Genomic DNA, 22140 nt, shown 5'->3' with positions numbered 1-22140 from the left:
ATTAGTGAATCGCAATTTGCTACCCGCTAATAGGGAATGTGTAGGATTTGCAATTTATTTAGCGATTCCTAAATGCATAGGGAATTGCGAGTCCTTTATAGCGATTCCTTAAAAATTGCTATTAAGGAATCACTATTCCTTACGTTGATGCATGTGCCCCTTAGTTTGTAACATCAGTGCTATGCAGACTTGTAAACGTCTGGGTGAGATATTTCATAGTTTATGTTGAAGTTATGCAATTGAAGCAGTACACTTACTGAGAATGTTAGCACTGACTGAATGAAGGGGGTTTTCTGTCATTCAGTGGAAGTTTGTAAGGGTTCATCAGTAGGCTTTTCTGTGGGTCTCAGGCAGATCGATACTTGTTCTTTGTAGTATGTAGATAGGCTATAATTTTAATCCACTATGGGAGGAATACTGCTTAGTGTATTGTGGTGCTGCTATACATTATAGGTGTGAGGTCATTTTGGATATCTTTGTACTGCGCTGCATTGATCCTGAATTGTTATGCATTGAATCAAAAATACAAAAAAAAATTGTAGGTTCATCCTGAATTCCTCTCTGTTGCTGCTGTTTTTTTTTGTTCTATGTTGATAATGAATTGCTATATGTTGGTAATGAATTGTCCCATGTTTATGACTTCATTAGGAGATTACAGAGATCGGACCCTGGCTTTGTGGGACACCAAGAATTTTGAGCTTCTGGTATCCAATACATTTCTTGAGCCAATCCAGGAAGTTGCTTTTAACCCCATGTCTGCTGACCAGTTTGCTGGCGTAGGAACTGGAGCTGTGACGTTCTGGGTGATGGAGAAGAGGGGAGTGGAAGTCAAACTGAAAGTAAGACTCGAGGCTTTCTTTTCCCCATTTTACTCCATTCTTAGGCAATGCCTCCTGAGGGGCAGTTTCACCCATGCCTCTCTTACCTGCACTTCGCTGACCAATCTACTACTTTCTTTTCACTCGTAGTTTAACTTTTTCAGTTTGCGATCATCTGTCACCATTTATTCAGCGCGTATTTCTGCATCCCTTTGTCACTGTTGTGTATTATCCTTAGTCTCACTCCTTATCCTTTTATTGTAATCACGCACGCCTCTCTATTTTATGTTCTTACCCATCTGTGTCCAACTGTTGCCTCATTTCCTATCCTGCTCCAATTGCAGAGCCACAGGTCTCCCATTCCTGATGAGGTGAGCCCTGCAGAATTGACCTCACTGACGTACAATACAAACTCTCTGCTGTATTGCGGCACCAACACGGGCCGTGTCTGCGTCTGGGACACAGAAAGCCGCCGTTGTTTCATGACCTGGGAGGCGGACGAGGGAGAGATAGGCAAGTATTTCCGATAGAGTAAAAGACTCGATTTTGAAAGAATATCATTGTTTTGCCGTTGATGTGTGTGGGAAGTCTTGTGTGTTGATACAGGCCCAGTAAGAAAACCTCCCACGATCCTAATCAACAAAAAATACCACAAATCCACAACACCCATAGGAGACAACGTATCAAGCATGTTGTTGACTCCACAATGAAGGATTTTTTCGGTGCTGGAAGTCTAAGGAGCTGGTAAACAGCCATTGTGGGGCTTTTGTATGGCAATGCTTTGCGTTTCATCATATCAACAGTTAGCAAAACTTATATCACAGACCCATTTACAGCACTGACATGGTTCAGGAGAGAGTCTGTAAAAGAGATAAAGAGAACAGGAGGGGAGAAGATGGCGATACAAAACCAACTAATAATCAGATAATCCCGCTCATAGAACATTCGAGAAGAGTACATGATCGCATAGGTATTATTGCGGGCTTCTGGTTGTAACTTTTGCAGACTGCCAGCTGGTGGCTACAACAATTGGCGAGGATGTACTAAAAGAACGCGGAGGGGTCGAGCCCTTAAAAATGTCTTAGTGCCAATATCGGCAAACACTCCCCCTCCCGCAAATACAGCATTCTCCTAGAGCAATATCCAGACAAGACACCTTTTTTTTGTGGAGAAAATTGCTGCAGGTTTATTAGCATTACAAATATGCCAACATTGGTGGGTTATCTTACGGGCGATCCCAAGGGAGGCAGCCCCTCGCTGCCTGCCACCTGATGAGCCAAATTGCACTGTGGCCTTCCCCAACGGTGTGTGCCATATTTTGGGGGAGGGGAAGACCCCTCCCACCGGTGGGCCACCAGCCCACATCTTTGCTCACACAACCACAACCGCCCGTAGGACTAACGGGGCGTCGTCGCTCCTCCAGGGTCCCACGCGAGGACCTCCCTGTGGATATTTGGCCTTTGCACCCTTGTTGTGCTTCGGCAGATGGTACCCGGATGTACCTTACAGCCTCTGGATCACCCTGTAACTCCGCCACAGCTCTGGGTGTGGCCACCATCACCCCAGAGCCTCCCACCAAAATAGCCTCCATTGCTTACCCCCTGCTGTCTCCAAGGCCTCCCCCAGAACAATTAAGAACTGGTCCATACCCACTCTGGACAGGTGTACCCCATCTTCATCAAAACACCATGTGGCCTTAGTGTGCAGTAACCCACGATGGATGAAGCCAAACCCCCTTTGCTCAGTGAATTTCCTCATGGTGCTGTTAACCTTCCTGCGAGAGACCTCCATGGCTTCCCTTGATTGTGCACCTTCCATACACGCTGGGGCGTTCTCAGACCACCATATCTCACAGGTCCCCAGCTGGTTGCTAAACTTACACATGGTGACTGTCAATGCTTGAAGCAGTGCCCTTTTCCCCAGAGATGCCATATTATTCCCTCCCAGGTGTATGACCAGCACATTAGGAGGAGGAATACCCCCCTTCCGTCTCCCCCCAAGACTCTGCCTCAGCTTCTACAGAAAGCAGGTCCAGGGCATGCCTGGGTATCCTAGCCAAATATTGTCGCCTGTGTTCAGAGAATTTACGCATGGCGCGAGGCTTCCTGGCCTCCGTTGGCCGGGCTCCTTGCTTCACTAAGCAAGGGGTTTTCCTTGACCCCTATCTCACATGTCCCTCAATAGTTGATATCTTACTCATGGAGGACTTCATTTCCTGCAGCAGTGCTTTCCTACCCAAGGAAGACAACTCATTGCTTCTTAAGTGTATGTCCCACTGTTAGAAGGGGAGACACCCCACACCGGTCTGTGCCGCAGCTATCTTCAGCAAGCTGTTCCAGTGCTAGCCCAGGCCCCCAAACCGAATTAACTCAGTGTGAAAACAACAACTGTCTCCAATTCCTGCATTCCGCCCCTTGTGCCACCCTGAAGACGCACGAAAGTCCATATACCCAACCATAGATCCTGACAAAATAAAGAAATGCTGGGCTGCTTAACACCCTTAACTGAGCACTGCACACCTTTCTTTACACCTGAGATTGCCTTAAGCCTATTTACCTACATCATGCTTGCTCGAGCCCCTCTCCAGGTCCAGCAAACTGTCCATGACCCCTCTGGACAAGTGTAGGCCTTTTTACCTACATCCAGCAGATACCCAGGCCTCTCCCCGGTCCAGCAAACAAGTCCAAACCCACTATTAGCAATATTTATATTTGTAAATACCAGCCCTTTGGGAATGCCAAATGTTCTTTAACCCTTTCGATGCTGATGACGAGCTCAGCTCGTCATCACCCACGGGTGTCGTGTGCTGATGACGAGCTGAGCTCGTCATGAATAGAGAAGAAGAGAAATTTCCAGCACAGGAGGGGGAAAACGCCTAGCAGCCAAGGTGTTAATACTTGTGGCCCATTTGTGCTTTAACCCGTAGTTTCACCAATCTTTGGACCGTAGCACACTTGTTGGATGACAACTTCCACCCTGCATGGCTACTTGCCAAGCTATAGGGCGGGAGAATTTACACCAGTTTTTTTATTGTTACTCAACTCAATGTTACTCGATATATCGACCTCAGAAAGATGAAATGCTAAGTGGATCTACCAGGATATGAACTTGTGACCAAGAGGTCGGACACAAGCCCCTTTCAGTTCTGCCGCTCCACGGGCCTGTGAACTTGTATCTCACGGCCGACTTCTTGCACCTTAGCGCATACTTTAACATGCCTGAGCTAGACACCCACATCCACATTACCCACAGGCCTGCCAACCGGCTTCCCTCCAAATTGCAGTCCCAATGCTAGCTGACAACTCCCAAGGAAAATTTGCTTAACTGAAGCAACTGGTAACATGCAATCCAATTTGATCACGGGACATGGAGTAAACCTAGGAGTAATGTACCTGCACCCTCTTAACTAGGACTGCCAAATGTGCTCTGGTAGTTGTCCGTATTACTGTTCCATTCCCTCCATTTCAGCACTATCAAGGCAAACTGCACCCTCTTGGGAACAGCACACTCACGCCCCAGCAGATAGAAAGTGCCTATTCGTGTGTAGCCCCTAACCTTGTGTTTTTCACTAACGCCCTATAGGCCCGCCAGGCTATTACTGTAGTGCGCCCCCAGGTACCCCTAACTGCTGCCCTACTGTGCCCCTTTGGTTCAAACCATTAAACTGGTATCTTGGCTCAGGGTGACCTGTGCTTGCTGCTGCCCTTGATGCTACTCGACTTGGCGACCATGTGAGAAAGAGGGGTTTGATAGGACCTACTGGGCTGGGAGGCAGCTGCAGGCTTAGACTCTGGCGGTCCCTCATTGTGCGCTCCTATTGCCCCCACAGTGAGTCTCAACTGGGAAGCCTCTGCCTACTTGCAAACTTACAGAAAACCCGTTAATCCACCCCATTCTGCTACCTCTCCAGTTATCATGCAGAGTTTGTGCGTGTCTCTCGAAACCAAAAGACCATATATACGCTGGTGGCTGTCCCCACTAGCTACGTGCCTGCCCCGTTTTCAATGCAATTCAGGGCATGGGCCCGAGCCATGGATGTCTTGATCATGAAAACCTAATAAGGCATGCAATGAACCATAGACATACCTAATGTCTCTGAGGTGAAGCCGTCAGCTGACCCCAGACCGGCCAGACGCCAGAAACTTCGGATGCCACAAGCAGCCCTCTGGGTTATAAAGGACCATCAGTTCCCAAAAAACAGTCCATTGGAGGTAAACCAAGCAGACTAAAATCTGCTTCCACCTGGCCTTCCTGAAACCTCTGCATCCCCCTTCCGGATTATGATCGATGAGCTACATAATTGCCGGCTTTTCCTGCTATGTGTGCCCAGTTCGTACCCTGCATTTATTTTACTTTCTGTTCTCTCTCTGACTGCCAACTGAAAGTATATTTGTAAGCACCCCTCCGAATGCTAAAACAAGCATTTGCAATGCAATAGGTCTCGCATTAGGAAAGTTTGAGCTATTGGTATTGTAAATGACAAATTTTGTATTTATATGTTGGTTTTAAAAATAGCTAAATTAATAGCTTTGTCATTTACAATGCCAATACTTTTAACTTTCGCAAATGTGACACCTGTAGCATTTGTAATGCAATATGTGTTGTATTTACGTGACTTACATGTATTGATATTACAAATAAGAATTGCTTCTAATTTTTTAATAATTAATACTTAAATAAAAAAGTTATTGTAATTTATAATTGCAATAGCTTTAACTTTCATAAATAATTTTTGTGAAGATTATGTTCAGTGTATTTTATTGTGACGAAAATCCAAGCACAGAAGTGAAATATTAACATCTTTTTGTGACATTTGTAATAAAGCTTGAAACATTGAGAGAACATATTTGAAACAGTTGTTGTTGAATGGTTGCACAGATTGATGCTGTGGTGGCACTGAGTGATGTTGTGGTGGCGACGAGTGATGCTGTGGCGTTCAAGTGATTATGTGGTAGCGCATAGTGATGTTGTGGTGCCTCTGAGTGATGCTGTGGTGGTGCTGAGTGATTCTGTGGTGATGCGATACATAGATAGAGTGTAATTATGTGGCGTGTAACTATGTTGCACTGAGTGGTATTTGGAGTGTATGTTGCATTGAGTGCATGTAATTATGTGGCGTGTAATTATGTGGCACCGAGTGGTTTTTGGAGTGTATGTTGCATTGAGTGCAGTGTAATTATGTGGCGTGTAATTATGTGGCACTGAGTGGTATTTGGAGTGTATGTTGCGTTTAGCGCAGTGTAATTATGTGGCATGTAATTATGTAGCACTGAGTGGTATTTGGAGTGTATGTTGCATTGAGTGCAGTGTAATTATGTGGAATGTAATTATGTAGCACTGAGTGGTATTTGGAATGTATGTTGCATTTAGCGCAGTGTAATTATGTAGCATATAATTATGTGGCACTGAGTGGTATTGTGTGGAGGGTATGTTGTATTCAGTAGAGTATAACTGTGTGGCATGTAATTATGTGGCACTGAATGGTATTGTTTGGAGTCTATGTTGCCATGAGTGCATTGTAATTATGTAACATATAATTATGTGGCACTGAGTGGTATTGTGTGAAGTGTGTGTTGCATTCAGTAGAGTGCAACTGTGTGGCATGTAATTATGTGGCACTGAATGGTATTGTTTGGAGTCTATGTTGCCATGAGTGCATTGTAATTATGTAACATATAATTATGTGGCACTGAGTGGTATTGTGTGAAGTGTGTGTTGCATTCAGTAGAGTGTAACTGTGTGGCATGTAATTATGTGGCACTGAATGGTATTGTTTGGAGTCTATGTTGCAATGAGTGCATTGTAATTATGTAACATATAATTATGTGGCACTGAGTGGTATTGTGTGAAGTGTGTGTTGCATTCAGTAGAGTGCAATTATGTAGCATGTAATTATGTGGCACTGAGTGGTTTTTGGAGTGTATGTTGCATTGAGTGCAGAGTAATTATGTGGCGTGTAACTATGTGGTACTGAGTGGTATTTGGAGTGTATGTTGCATTGAGGGCAGTGTAATTATGTGGCGTGTAATTATGTGGCACTGAGTGGTATTTGGAGTGTATGTCGCATTGAGTGCAGTGTAATTATGTAGCACTGAGTGGTATTTAGAGTGTATGTCGCATTGAGTGCAGTATAATTATGTGGCGTGTAATTATGTGGCATTGAGTGGTATTTAGAGTGTATGTTGAGTTGAGCGCAGTGTAAATATGTAGCATATAATTATGTGGAACTGAGTGGTATTGTCTGGAGTGTATGTAGTATTCAGTAGAGTATTTATGTGGCGTGTAATTATGTGGCACTGAGTGGTATTTGGAGTGTATGTTGCATTGAGCGCAGTGTAATTATGTGGCATATAAGTATGTGGCACTGAGTGGTATTGTGTGGAGTGTATGTTGTATTCAGTAGAGTAATTGTGTGGCGTGTAATTATGTGGCACAGAGTGGTATTGTTTGGAGTGTATGTTGCATTGAGTGCAGTGAAATTTATGTAGCATATAATTATGTGGCACTGAGTGGTATTGTGTGGAGTGTGTGTTGCATTCAGTAGAGTGTAATTATGTGGCACTGAGTGATATTTGGAGCGTATGGTGCGTTGAGCGCAGTGTAAATATGTAGCATACAATTATGTGGCATTGAGTGGTATTTGGAGTGTATGTTGCCTTGAGCGCAGTGTAATTTTGTAGCATATAATTATGTGGCACTGAGTGATATTATGATGAGTGTATGTTGTATTCAGTAGAGTAAAATTGTGTGACGTGCAATTATGTGGCACTGAGTGGTATTGTTTGGAGTGTATGTTGCATTGTAATTATGTAGCGTACACTTATGTGGCACTGAGTGGTATTGTGTGGAGCGTGTGTTGCATTCAGTAGAGTGTATTTATGTGGTGTGTAATTAAATGGCACTGAGTGGTATTTGGAGTGTATGTCGCATTGAGTGCAGTGTAATTATGTGGCGTGTAATTATGTGGCACTGAGTGGTATTTGGAGTGTATGTTGCGTTGAGCGCAGTGTAAATATTTAGCATATAATTATATGGCACTGAGTGGTATTGTGTGGAGTGTGTGTTGCATTCAGTAGAGTGTAATTATGTGGTGTGTAATTATGTGGCACTGAGTGGTATTTGGAGTGTATGTTGCATTGAGCGCAGTTTAATTATGTGGCGTGTAATTATGTGGCACTGAGTGGTATTTGGAGTGTATGTTGCATTGAGGGCAGTGTAATTATGTGGGGTGTAACTATGTGGCACTGAGTTGTATTTCGAGTGTATGTTGCATTGAGTGCAGTATAATTATGTGGCGTGTAATTATGTGGCACTGAGTGGTATTTGGAGTGTATGTTGCATTGAGGGCAGTGTAATTATGTGGGGTGTAACTATGTGGCACTGAGTGGTATTTGGAGTGTATGTTGCATTGAGTGCAGTGTAATTATGTGGGGTGTAACTATGTGGCACTGGTGGTATTTGGAGTGTATTTTGCATTGAGTGCAGTGTAATTATGTGGCGTGCCTTATTTGGCAGCTTCACTTCTATTGCAGTTGATACAGCCCTTTAAAGCTGCCAGGGTGCTTACTGCTGGATATAGGTCCATATTAAATAAAAAATAAATAAGTACAGACACTGACTGAGCCCATTGGCATGAGGAGTCAATCAATTGTCAAGTGGCTGAATGCACGCAGCATCCCATTAGCCAATTATGGCTGTCTGTGTTTGCACTGGACAAGCACATAATTAAAAAGTTGAACACGAAACTACAAATCCCATAATGCAGTGATCCTGCAAAAAAAAAAAAAAACAGAACTTGGTAAGTGGAAAACCAGTTTCTTTCATTTACCACTTAGCATATTTTCCTTACAAGGAAAGTACATGATAAGATTAGCAAGAAAGAGTTTCGAGCTGCCTGCAGCTGGAGATACCACAGTTTACCTAGATATATGTATTTTCTAGTTAACCTTCCAGCCACTTCAGCATTGTTATCAAAAAACAGGAACCTCCGAAAGCAAATATACACCGTTCGACGCTATTTGTGCTTGAGGCTACAGAGTCTGGTTAATGGGAGTGTTCTTTTTACACTCCTCAGACATTCCTATCGGTGTGAGGAATGGAGCAGGTCCGGGAACTCCCATGGTTACGCGGACACCTCACAAAGAAAGGAACGTGCTATGCTGTGTCTTATTTGCTCTAGAAAGAATGAAAGTTGGGCATTACGGTTATTGGAAGAATAGTTAAACCGTGTTAAAAATTAATAGCACCTGAAATGTTAAAACTAAAATCTGAAGTTATTTTAATAAAGTTTGCATACAGTCAACTAAAAGCGCAACACATGCAACAGTAATGTAAAGCTCCCAATGGACCTTAATCGGAGCGCGTTTCTGATTTAAAAGGCTGGCACAAAATAAGTTAAGCGCATGTAAATTAGAAAGGAAAAAAAAACGAAAAAGCTATTAATATTGGGATAGAGTTTACGACCTGCAGAAACCACACAGATTAAAGATGCAATCTGGCTGGGGACAAATGCCCACAGGCAAGACAGCAAACTAGAGAGCGCTAGAGTAAGAGTCTACAAGGAACAAGAGCGGGCGCACCGTAATCTCTTGGTGCTCACAGCTGCTTGGAAACTGTAATACGCCGAACACGGAGAAACTCTCCGCATCCCTGCCTGTAATTCTCTCCCAGCCTTCCACCAGCCCATCCTCTATGCATGTATGCTCATGTTATGCTTAATAAAATATTGACCTTCTATTCAATATAAAGTGGTGCTATGTCCTTTATACAGCCACTCCATGTAGGCTCTGCGTCCCCACGCTCCAAGAGAAGCAGGGCACAAAATGTGCACTGCATTCAGAAATATTTTTTTTAAAACATGCCCTAGCTGCGTAGTTGAGGTTCATTTCCGTCATAATGAAAACAAAAAACCCAACATGAAGATAAATCCTTCAGAAAGAATAACCTTAGCAATTGTGTGCAAATGGTGTGTGATAATTAATAGGAAATGGGATATAATATTAGGAGTGTGCGATATTTGCGTAAATTCTTTTGCAAAAAATACATGGAATTCTTCAATAAGTACACAAAATAACAAAAAAACATCGGTCCAGCATTTGGCAGCTGTTTTGCCATGTACATCCTCGCATTCATTCTTGGATACAAGGACATATTTTGCACAAAGAAAAAGTCGCAAAATCACGCGTGCACGAACAGCATCTGCACACGTTCTCTTTGCAAACCTTGTTTCCTGTGTTTATGCCATGGGATTTTGACCCGAACAGAAGCTTCTTTACTTGATCTGGTCACGGTGTAATCACGTAATTGCCATGATTTCATCACAAATGTAAAGCAAATGCCAGAAATTAACTGAGATTACACTGTGTAACAGAAATTTCACCAGGACATACATAAAACCACAGAATTAGCGATAGCATCATAAGCGTGTCCTTTCACTGCAATTGTTTAATCCTCTGCATGTACACGGAAATCATTTGTCAAATATCAGGAAATGTAATCAAATAATGGAACAAAACAATTAAATGGAAAGGATAGCAAGGGTTATGAAAACATGTTCTTTGCTCACATAGATTGATTATGCACTCAGCTGTCTGTTGTACGTGCACCACAATATGCTTACAACGTGTGCAGTCTCCGAAGCTGTACGTCGTTACCGAAACCACAGTGACAGTCCAGTATGCAAATAAACACAGTGCTAGGTGCTTGTGTGCTGACAAAATGGCCGTCTCTTCATCGCGGGCGCACTCTGGAAGTCAGGCAGCCTTTGTTTGGACGTGGGCGGGGCTCGTCAAAGAAACAGGAAGTAACCGCCGAGGAGGACGTCCGAAACATGCAGGCTCCACGCTGAAGTCCCGGGGCGCTTCAGAGAGACCGGGCGAAAGAGCGAGGGCAGACTGCATGGCAACAGAGGCAACACGGGGCTCCCGAGTGGTGAGGAGACCCCTGCGGCGTGCCAAAAGACGGCCCAGGAACCTGCACACCGAGCCGGTAAGTGAGAGCTTGCAGGCGGGGCGGGGCGGGGGATTGTCTGTGCGTGTACTCTCGTGTGTGGGCGGCAGCGGCGCGGGGGGGGGGGCTGGGGAGGTGTAGTGTGTGTCTGTATGTGTGCGCTCGTGTCTGCCTGCGTGTGCATGTGTTGTGAACAGCCTGCTCTCTGTGTGTGTGTGTGTAGGTGCGGCGGCGACGGGGGGGGGGGAGGGAGGAGGTGTGGCTGTGACTGTGATGTGGGCGGCTGTGATGTGCGCATGCGTGAGTGTGCGCGTGCACGCAGTGTAATCCAGCCAAGAGAAGCTCGTGGCAGTTTCCTGTCCTCCATTCCCCCGTGTCAGATAACTATAAGTCTCCACCCAGGACGCATCCTTCGGATGCGAATTCCAGGGCGAGACCTAACAACTAAAATGCAAGCATAACTTGTCGGGAGACATTCAACCTCTGGCTTGAAGCGCATCAAGCGTTGCAAGTCAAATACTGAGTTGAAAAACCCTTTATTTAACTTGAACCGAGATACCCCAGTACCTCTGGTCCTATTACAAGGAAGGTGTGGTGCCTCCGACAGCTGGTAACGTATTGTATAACCTGAGGTCCACTCTGTTTTAGCAGTTCACCCCTGTAAAACCCAGTCACGATACTCCTGCCAGTGTCCTATCTGTGTCTCTTCAAACTTGTTCCGAATAGCCTTGCCTCTTTCTGATAATTAATGGCCATCTCTTTCTCCGAACCTAAACCTCCCTATTATGCCAATTCACGTCTCAACTTGAATTCAATTCAAATCACGCGTCCCGCGAGCCTACATTCACCTGGCACCTTTTCCTTCCCATTCTACCCTTCTTGCGTAAATATGGGGTTGTTTGTATTTTTCTTTTTTTTCTGAGATAACACTTGTATTTACTACCATACTATGCGCTGCTACATGTTTCCACTGGTCTCTTTACTGTGCCTTATGTACTCCGAAGTCTAAGTGAGAGTACACGGACCTCATGTAAATGGCGCGCACCGGCAGCGCCATGGGTTGCCCTCTCTACTTGGAGGGGGGTGAGCAATGCATGGTATGAACCTGTGGATTCTGATGCACTGCACCAGAGCATGCGACCCTGCCCACAATGTGGCACAGCCTAGCTGAAATATAGATGACCCTGACTACACTAGGGGCCATATGTATCAAGGTAAAATGGGTTCGCAAACGCCGAAATTCACAGAATTCCGGCGTTTGCGAACCCATTTTCGCTAAATGGTATGTATGAAACATTTTTGGTGCAAAATAAGGAATCGCTAAATTTGCCATTCCTTATTTTGCGATTGCATTTAAGGAATTGCAAATTTTGCGATTCCTTAAATGCAATGTATCAAGGAAAAAAACATTCCAAAATGCCATTAAGGAATCGCAAATTACCACCAACTTCTAGTTGGTGGTAGGTTGCGAATTCTTTTAAAAAAGCATTTTTTTAAAAAATCAAAAGGTGCCATGTGACGCTCATACATGCCCTTAGGGCATGTATGTGCGCCATATGCGCACACATGTCATTTTCAGGGGTGCAGCAGGGTGTTCTTGAGACACCCCTGCACCCTTGAAAATATTCGCAATTTGCGATTTAGCAAATTGCGATTCGCAATTTCCCCTTCATTCCTATGGGCCTCCTGGCCCATAGAAATGATTTGGAAATTATTCCTTAATTGCGATTAGCAATTTGCTAATCGCAATTATGGAATTTTAAGGAATCGCTAAAAAGAAGCGATTTTCTACATACATACCATTTTGTGATTTCTAAATAGCGATTCCTTAATAATCGCTATTTAGGAATCGCAAAACGGAATGTTGATAATTTTGGCCCTAGATCATGAATCATATGTTGGTCAGGTTACTGTTACCTGCCTCCAACGTCCTTCTTATAGCTTAGGGAGACCGAGCCAGGCCAAATCTCTGTGCAAATTGCTGCTGCATCACCATAATGCTAATGGCCTGAGTATAAGAAACTGGTGATGCTGTGATACAACTTATGTAAATGTGGGCAGTATTACACCCGTCAGTTCATATTTCAAGCACATGTGTTCTTACAGATCGAAACAAAGTATCAATAACAATAACTGCCCATGCAGGAACCATGGACAGACCCTAGCTGTCTCTGTGGTGGGGAGTTTGGGAACAACAGATATGCCTTAGCAAGAGACTAGGATGCCGTTAAGCATCAATCCAGGGATAGTGACTTGCGGTTTCATCAATGTAACACTGCAGCTAAGGTCCGCCCAACCTATCCCTCCAGCAAGCCTGGAGGTAGTGGGTAGTTCTGCAGGACTCATGCTATATTTATGTTCTCCCTAAACATGACCCTAATTCACATGCTGAGTACCGCAGGGGCCCTGCCAATGAATGGCTCCGCACACTTAAACATTGGTTGCAAACTCCCCCTGCTGTCTGCTACTACTATGCCAATTCCCTACCAAGAAGGATGGCCGACAATTGCCAGCCTTTCCTAATATCAATGACGTACTTGCGCATCAGCCAAAAACTAATTTCTCTGTAGAGACAGCGTTCTTGCACCCTAATTAATTCTAGCCAAGGCGGTTCCCTAGAGTGCCACAGTGTGCTGGACAAAGTGTGCCACTTCAGCCTAACATTAACTTTGCTTGAAAACCATGCTTTACAACAGATCCCACTAATAATATTGGTTTAGGATACCGCAGTTCACCCCTCAATACATTTACATAAGCTATGATACTACAAGCAAAGCAAGTCTAAGGGTTGATTGATAGTGCTAGACGTATAAGGTTTGCAGCTGCAACTTCTAAGTGTCATTGATCTACGTTCCCGCAGGCCTTACAATTATTCCTGCATATCTTAGTTTTATCACCCCTCTGCAACACAAACCCCCTATAAAGTTATGATGACAAACTGTAAACTGAATTAAGAGGCATGGGCCGAATGAACAATGCAGCAGTACCACCCTGTGGCCAACAGCAGGAGTCGGGAGAGAAGAGTTCGTTTTCCAACAACACACGTTATGAGGCAACACATCCATTTCAACTGCGAACCGCAACTTGAAGCGCAGCCAAGGCTTGACATGACCTCCCAGTGACGGCAGGGGCCTAGCTATGTGAATACCAGCTTGGAAATAGCACAATACATGCCGTGAAAAAATGACATGGCTGCTTCAAATTGGAAAGCAAATCAGAATTTCATGTGAAAGACTGCTTGTTGTTCTACTTGTAGGCGTTGACAAATCTCGATTTTACAGAAAATGAGTTATAGTGATTCAAAGACGTTTGACCAAGATCACACCAGTAGTGTATACTAGGCCTCAGTCCTGGATTCTGGTCAATCACCCTGCCATTCACACAGCAGTGGCCTTCTGTCTCTACATTTACAGTAAAGGGCAGAAAGCCGGGGGGGGGGGCACCTTGCGTGAAGCAGGCCCTCGGCGTACAAACTGCGCACCCCAGGCGTTCCACACCCCCCACTGCTGTGCCTTGCACCCTCACACCGCAAGACCTGGCGACCATATAACGTGCAGCATTCACAATCATGCATATTGGCACCTCTGAGATGCAAAGGAACTCGCCTAACTACACCTATGTACAGCGCTAGGCACAGCCCCAGCCCTCTGGTGCTGAGCGCTAAGTTTGGATCAGTCGGATAAACTTAAATAGGGCTCGTGGTGGCTGTGCTGATGGCACCACTGATAAATGCGTACTAGACAACATCTGATCATTTTGTCCCTCCCCACGCGCTACACCTCATTCAAGCAGCGGTCGGCAGCTGCTACACGTTACAGAATACTTAGTGCTCCTACATCAAGATAAGCACTTGTCCTTGAAAACATGCTACTCCATTCATAGCTCCCTTGATACATCCAAATAAGCGCCCAAAGCAAAAGGCACTGCGGACAGCCTCGCGACCAGCTGCCCAGAACGCCAGCTTAAACCTTTGCTCAACACATGAGAACCATTCAGCCTACGGGCACCAGTGGATAACCTGCCTGCCGAACAGATCGTACAAAGCGGCACAATAGCCTGGGCAACAATCACGCGGCTCCCATTGTTCCCCGCCCCAACGCTGACTGCAGACACTGTAATTGCCCCAGCGGGCCCCGGGCTCCCCATCTGCTCCCTCCTGTGTGCAACGCGGGTCGGTTGTGCAAGTTTCCACCACGTTCCAGTCAGTACACACGCAGGTTCTACATTGTGACATCTCACGGCCAGCGTGCACTCACACCATGGTACCCTAATCTGGCTGTAACCCCCACTGCCCCGGAAACAAGCACTGCAGCTCCAACACATTGAATGGTCACACCCAGGCCCAAGTCACAGAGACGAGGCCCTTACAATGGAGATCTTAGCGGCGCCCGCTGCCCCCGAGGCGACTAACTGACTTAACGATGCCGACGAGGGGCACGCTGCCCTGGCCCCATGCTCGCTAGCAACAAGAAAAGCTGTCTCACTCCCCTGGACCCGATTCTAATCCCTTTGGTTTGGAACACCACTAATGGGCAACAGCGGGGGCTCAAAGCTTTCCTCGCTCATGGACCAGGTATATACCAGTCTCCCCATGTTGGCAGCCCGCGCTCGACCCATTGGGCCCCGCTAAGCCATCGCACACCCATCTGGTGCCTGGATTAACATGATGTATGGCTGATACCATTATCGCGGCTGGGAATAAATGTAACACCCATTTGAAAGTCAGCCTAAATGAGCACAGTAAAATGGACTGATTCTTTCCATGAGTCGTGCCAGCCGATCGGAACACGTGAGCCGCAACTGCCCAACAAAAAGTGTGCCCTGCCCAGGCCAACGCAGGCGAAAAGAGGCGACCTGCACAGCTGGACATGCACATCAGTGATCGCGTCAGACGTGCGATCCTTAGGGCCCGCCGCCCACTCCGACCGAACCCACTGGTCCCTCCCCAGACGGGATCCACGAGAATGCGGTGCCTATGAGGGCCGCATACCACATAACCCTCGCATGTGCCTACTCAGTGGGTCACCAATATATACTTACTTGCCGGTCTGCATTCCGCATACATTCTCCGTCACTTACTAGGAAATAATGTCAGCCAACAATCGCAGTTCTTAGTGGTGGTCATTGTTGGCCGCAGATTTATTAATATCAATAATGATTATTAATAACAATATTAATAACATATTAATAACATACTGGTTGTACAATCTTCATTTGCGAACTCTAGCCATCAATCATGCACATCACATTACAGATTATGACACCTTCCTCTGGTACAGGTGTCTGTCTTTAGTGCACCCATCAGTTCGTAAATGGCACTTGTGTACAACCAGTTCTTAGCCAGTTTACTGGTGTCCCAGTGGTTGGTTGGGCACACCCCTTTTGGGTGTCATGGAGGGGAGCTTCTCTGCCTGGAGTTAGGTCCCCAGCTCGCTACCATTTGCGCCCTGCCGTCCGGCCGGGTCTGGGCCGCTAGTGCCGTCTCCTTCTGTTCCTCCCCTGCTTTGTGCGGCCACGTCACCCTGCCGTGCGGCATTGAAAAGTGAGTGGCCCTCCTCCTACACACCGCCCACCGGTGTGTTTGGTTAGCCAACGATTGTAGGATTTCCGCCACGCCTTTCCCACTATCCAGCACTGCGACTCTGCTGTTCCTCAGGTGTGGGTGGGTGGGCTTCAAACGATGTCGTTGTCGCGCCGCTCCTCCAGCTCCTTCGAAGACGATGTGCTTCTGCTGGGGGAGCGGCGGTGTTTAAATCCTCTTGAGCCCCCTAGAGAGTCTCAGGTGAACCCCCTTTGATTGGGGGGTTCAAAGGTAGCAAGGTTGACCATTGGTCGCCCCCCGTTGGCGCCCGGGTCACGAGGTCACTTCCTGTCGGGGTGGCTGGTGCGCACCCCGTTTCCGCTGGTTCTGGCCGCTTCGGGGCGCCCATAACCAGTTCCCATCCCCCTGTTGGCACCGCGTGGGTTATGGCGCCGGCCCTCGAGCCTCCCCCACCCTACGGGCGGGTGCGGCGGCCTCTGCAATAACCCTCGCATGTGCCTACTCAGTGGGCCACCAATATATACTTACTTGCCGGTCTGCATTCCGCATACATTCTCCGTCACTTACTAGGAAATAATGTCAGCCAACAATCGCAGTTCTTAGTGGTGGTCATTGTTGGCCGCAGATTTATTAATATCAATAATGATTATTAATAACAATATTAATAACATATTAATAACATACTGGTTGTACAATCTTCATTTGCGAACTCTAGCCATCAATCATGCACATCACATTACAGATTATGACACCTTCCTCTGGTACAGGTGTCTGTCTTTAGTGCACCCATCAGTTCGTAAATGGCACTTGTGTACAACCAGTTCTTAGCCAGTTTACTGGTGTCCCAGTGGTTGGTTGGCCACACCCCTTTTGGGTGTCATGGAGGGGAGCTTCTCTGCCTGGAGTTAGGTCCCCAGCTCGCTACCATTTGCGCCCTGCCGTCCGGCCGGGTCTGAGCCGCGAGTGCCGTCTCCTTCTGTTCCTCCCCTCCTTTGTGCGGCCACGTCACCCTGCCGTGCGGCATTGAAAAGTGAGTGGCCCTCCTCATACACACTGCCCACCGGTGTGTTTGGTTAGCCAACGATTGTAGGATTTCCGCCACGCCGCAGGAAGGCTCACGTCTTTCTGCGGCTCCCCCCCTTGCCCCTTGGTTCGTGGCTACCTACCTCCCCATTTTTTTTTTTTTTTTTTAAAGGCAACCAGCGAGCGCCATTGCGCCCCACAAGTTGTTCCAGAACACCTCCATTCCTTTGTCGGACAGATGCACCCCATCTTGTCCGTATAGCTCTGGGCGGCCTGGGTGGATGAGGCCGTGCCGGATCGATTCCAGGCCATTGGTCGAGCAAAACTTGTGCATGGCGATGTTCAACTTGCGCCTTGCGTTATCCACCGCTTTGTTGGAGTCGGCACCCCTCCAGTGCCTCCTGCTGATCATCTCCGACCAGGCCACGGTCGTGGTCCCCAGCCATGCCGCCGCTTTGGTGAGGTCCTTCTGGATGGCTTGGCCCACCGCCTTGCGGCCCAACCGTGTTAGGTCATTCCCCCCGAGATGTATGATCAGTACATCTGGCAGCCAAGCGGAGTCTGCCATAAGGCCGTCCAGGGTCGGTAGTAACTGCTCCCATCTCATGCCGGGCCGTCCGATCCAGCGGATGTATGTCGCCTTGGGTCTGCTTTCTTTGTGCCCCACTCGCCGCCACCAGGACTCCATTCTGGATACGAATGAATGTCCCACCACCCAGACAAGCTGCGGGCGTCCCCCTGTCGAGAGAAAATGTTCCATTAAGGTGGCTTTCTGCGCACCGGGTGTGGACGAGGGAGGGCAAGAACCCTGCCGTGCGGCATCCCAAGGCGGCTGCTCCCCCCCCCCCCCACTACCCCTCGTCCTCTTTTTTTTTAATTTTTTTTTTTTTATATGAGATGTGGGCGAATGTATGACTTGTAGGCCCTGGAACGCCATCTGCCCACGGCCCGGATCCTGTCCTCTGGCATGCCATGCTGCGATGCCGAGGTCGCCGCCCCGATCCTGAAGGAGTGCGGAGCAAATGATGTTGCCTGGAACCCGGCCTTACTGAGGCCCCGGCGCATTACAGCTGTGAACTGGAACCTGCTCAAGTTCCTTCCATCCTGATGTATAAAGAGGGGACCCTCGCCCGCCGGGCGGGCCGCCATGTATTTAAATAGCCAGCACACTGCGCAGAGCCCCGCCTCTGGGATACAATGTAGGCGTATCGTCGTCCCCTTTCGTGCCCTATCCGTTTTGGATTGCCTAAGCGTGAGCTCCAAAGCTCTTACCATCGGCTTCATGTCCCTCGCTTGCAGGCAACGCTGTGCCGGGCCTGATTTGTTGGGAGCAACTATCTCGCTTACCCGAAATGCTCCAAAGAAAGCCGTGGTGAAAGCGGCCCGAAGAGTAGCCGCTCATATTTGTCTGTAATGATGCTGGTTAGGGCGCTCAGCAGCTGCCCCAGCTTGTCGAAGTCAATGGGGCGCCTGCTGTCCTTCTTGGTCCCCTCAACCCTTCTCCAGCCTTTCAAGGCTGCTTTTAGATAGACAGATGCCGTGGGGTCCTCGCCTGTGTAGAGCCTGGCAAAGTGAGCAATGGCGGCCAGGTGCGCCTGGGCCCAAGACCTTGTTTTCTTGGCATCGAATGCCCACTGCACAAATTTCTCCACTGCTGTGCGCGCCTTTGCTTTGTCCCCCAGTGACTCTATGCCCCCAATTCTCATTACTGTGGCCGCGTATTTCTTGTATCTCCTGTGCGCCTCCGAGGTGAGCGAGTGCCCTATTAATCTGGACAGGTCAATCCCCCCAGGTCCCACAGGTATGGCGGAAAAGGGGTCATCTCCTTGTCCGCCCCGGGTACAAGTTGCCTGAACCGCTTCATCTGGGACCGGGATAGCGCGTCTGCAACTGTGTTCTCTGTCCCTGGCACGTGTCGAGCCTTCAGCTCCAGGTTCCCCTCGAGCTGCAATTTAACCAACTCTCGCATTAGCCTCAACATGTCCGGGCATCTTGCTGCGCCTCTGTTAATGGCCTGCACTACCCCCTTGTTATCCGACCATAAGGTCAGTTTTAGGTTCTTTATCTCCTCTTTCCAGACTGTCAGAGCCACTATTATTGGGAACAGTTCGAGGAAAGTGATGTTTTTTGTGAGCCCCTGCGCATGCCACCAGTCTGGCCACTGGCTGGCACACCATCTGCTCCCCAGGACCGCCCCAAAGCCCTGGCTCCCAGCTGAGTCCGTGTAAAGGGATAGCTGCTCAGTGGTCACCCAACCTCTTTTCCAGATCAGCACACCATTGAACTCCTGCAGGAAGTCGTCCCATACCTGTAAATCCTGCCTCACACCCTTGCTCAGCCGGATGTGATGGTGTTTGTGGGTAACGCCAGCCGTTAGCGCGGTCAGGCGCCTGGAAAAGACCCTCGCGGGAGGGATGACCCTAGCCGCAAAGTTCAGTCTACCTATCACCCCTTGGATATCCCTGAGGGTGGCCTTGCGCCGGCCCCGTAGTTTGGCAATTTCCTCCCTGAATTCCTGTACTTTATCCGGGGGGAGCCTGGCGGTCCCCGCCGTGGAGTCCAGTTCAATGCCCAGGAACGTTAGTCTTGTTGTTGGGCCCGTCGTCTTATCTTTCGCTAGGGGGACCCCGAGTGTTTCTGTCAAGGCTTCGAACGCTGCCAGCGTACTGGCACACATTGTGGATCCTGCCGGGCCTGTGAACAGGAAATCATCCAGGTAGTGCAGCTTCCCGCACCCTTGGTGCATGTCATGGAGGGCCCATTCCAAAAAGGTAGCGAATTGCTCGAAATAGGCGCAAGATATGGCACAGCCCATGGGCATGGCCTTGTCGACATACATGTCCCCTTCCCATTGGAAGCCCAGCAGATGGAAGCTGGTCGGATGAACCGGCAGTAAGCGAAAGGCAGATTCAATGTCCGCCTTGGCCATGAGGGCTCCCTTTCCTGACGCTTTGACTAGTGCGATCGCGTCATCTACTGACGCGTAACCAACCGAGCATGCTCCCGGGTCAATGCCATCGTTCACGGACGCCCCTTCGGGGTATGACAAGTGGTGTATCAGCCTAAATTGACCCTTCTCCTTCTTGGGAACCACTCCCAGTGGGGAGACGACTATTCCTGCATGTAGTTCCTTAGGAAGGGGGCCCTCGATTCTACCCAAGCTCTTCTCCTTTTCTATCTTTGCGCTCACCACCCGGGGATGTTGCCTCGCTGACTGCAAGTTATTTGCTCCTGTCAATGGCAGCGGACCTTGAAATGGGATAGTGAAACCTTCCTCAAAACCCTCCACCAGTGCCCTGGCGTCCGCTTAGTTTGGGTACCTGTTCGCTAATCTGCGCAGCTGTTGCGTATTAATGGGGGACCTAGCCAGCTGGCAATGTTGAACGTCCACTAGAGCCCCGCCCCCACCAGCCTTTGGGCTAGTGCGTCTTGTGTTTCTCTTTCTTTTCACTTTTCGCTTCGCGCTTGGAGCCTTTGCACGCCACTGCGGCGTGCCTCCCCCCGCAGCTTGAGCATGCGTGTTGGAATTTGCACGAGGAGCCCCATGAACAGTCCCCCGCATCGTATCTCCAGCATATTGCCTTGGTCGCGGGGGGGGGGAGTTGGATCTCCCCGAGGAATGCTTTTGGTAGTTTTTGTTCTTCCCCTTATGGGAAGAACTCCGAAAGGACTGATCATATTTGCCCGTCCAGGCTCTCACTTCTTTGGCCGCGAGCATCTTATGAATAAAACCTGACACATCTTCCTCGTTCCATTCCATCTCTGGGTGCCTCTGCATCTTTAATCTGAACCCTTTATCATATTCCAACCATGCATCCCCAGGGAATTGCCTCTGCGCTAAGTGTATGTTAGCCTCGTACAACCATAGGTCAGCTGCGCAATGGGGGAACCTCTCTACTATGATACACGCCATGATCCTGAAAGCGTCTAGCCAATTCTCGAAATTCCGCTCCTTTCTGGCCCCGCGCCTTTCCCTTTTGTCATACTCTTTCCTATCACAAGTGGTCAGGTCGAGGCCCTCCAGTTGTATTTCCAGGAGCGAGAATATATCTATGAACTCCTTGCGCCATATCCTCTCCTTTACTGCGAGAGGAATAAGGCACGCGAGCCCCGTGGCTTTCGTCGTCAAGGAGGCAGGCCCGGGGGATGGCCTGGCGTACAGGTCAGTGCCTAGCCCCCCCGACCCTGGGCTCCCGGAACCGGTATTGTACCCCCACCCGGGTAGCGGGGAAACCTGATCACCTTGTGCGGACAGGCCCACCTGCTCTTGTACCCTTGTCTGCCGGGCCCACCCTGGATCAATCATATGCCATGTTAAACCCCCTGTTTCTTCCGCGCGCTGTTCCCTAGGCCCCGCAGCCCCTTGCCCTGAGCCGTTCAGCAATGCCGGTGCCAGCGATTTCAAGCATTCTTTTACAATGGTACTAATATGCTCACCATTAACTGCTCCGTTGGTCGTCTCGCCCTGCTTGCCGTCGTCCAACCTCGGCGGCGGGAGCTTCTGGCGCACCTTTTTCGGGGGGTTTCTCTTGGAGGTTTTCTTCCTTGGCGTGGTCTTGGGCTTTTTGGGTGCCGATGGGCCCGCTTCCTCCTCCGTCTGGCCGTCCGGCCTATTCTCCTTTCCTTTGGCCAAGTGAGGTTGGAGCCAGTCGTCGCCGTGTACTGCCGATATCTCGCGGATTCTCTTCAGCACTTCCGCCATCTCTTCTGGCTGATCTTCAGCCATGTTGCCCACCACCCCTTGTTTCTGCGTCAGGCTGTATGTGAGGGCACCGCGTGATGCGTGTGCCGTTGGCTGGCTCTGAGCAC

At 48.4% G+C, this 22140-nt stretch overlaps 1 protein-coding gene across 1 annotated transcript in view; it reads left to right on the top strand.

Annotated features, from left to right (window-relative positions):
- The window catches only part of WDR90 (WD repeat domain 90), a 1374469-nt gene that overhangs the window by 1014752 nt on the left and 337577 nt on the right, over positions 1–22140 (top strand). The window contains exons 33-34 of the mRNA XM_086941318.1: positions 649–839; positions 1163–1331. Coding sequence (XP_086797444.1) covers positions 649–839; positions 1163–1331 — 360 coding nt within the window. The remainder of the gene's footprint in view (positions 1–648; positions 840–1162; positions 1332–22140) is intronic.

The sequence above is a fragment of the Lissotriton vulgaris genome, chromosome 10, assembly GCF_964263255.1.
Source record: "Lissotriton vulgaris chromosome 10, aLisVul1.2, whole genome shotgun sequence".
Lineage (NCBI taxonomy): Eukaryota > Metazoa > Chordata > Amphibia > Caudata > Salamandridae > Lissotriton > Lissotriton vulgaris.
The sequence above is the reverse complement of the archived record's forward strand: the minus strand, read 5'-3'. Positions and strand labels throughout refer to the sequence as shown.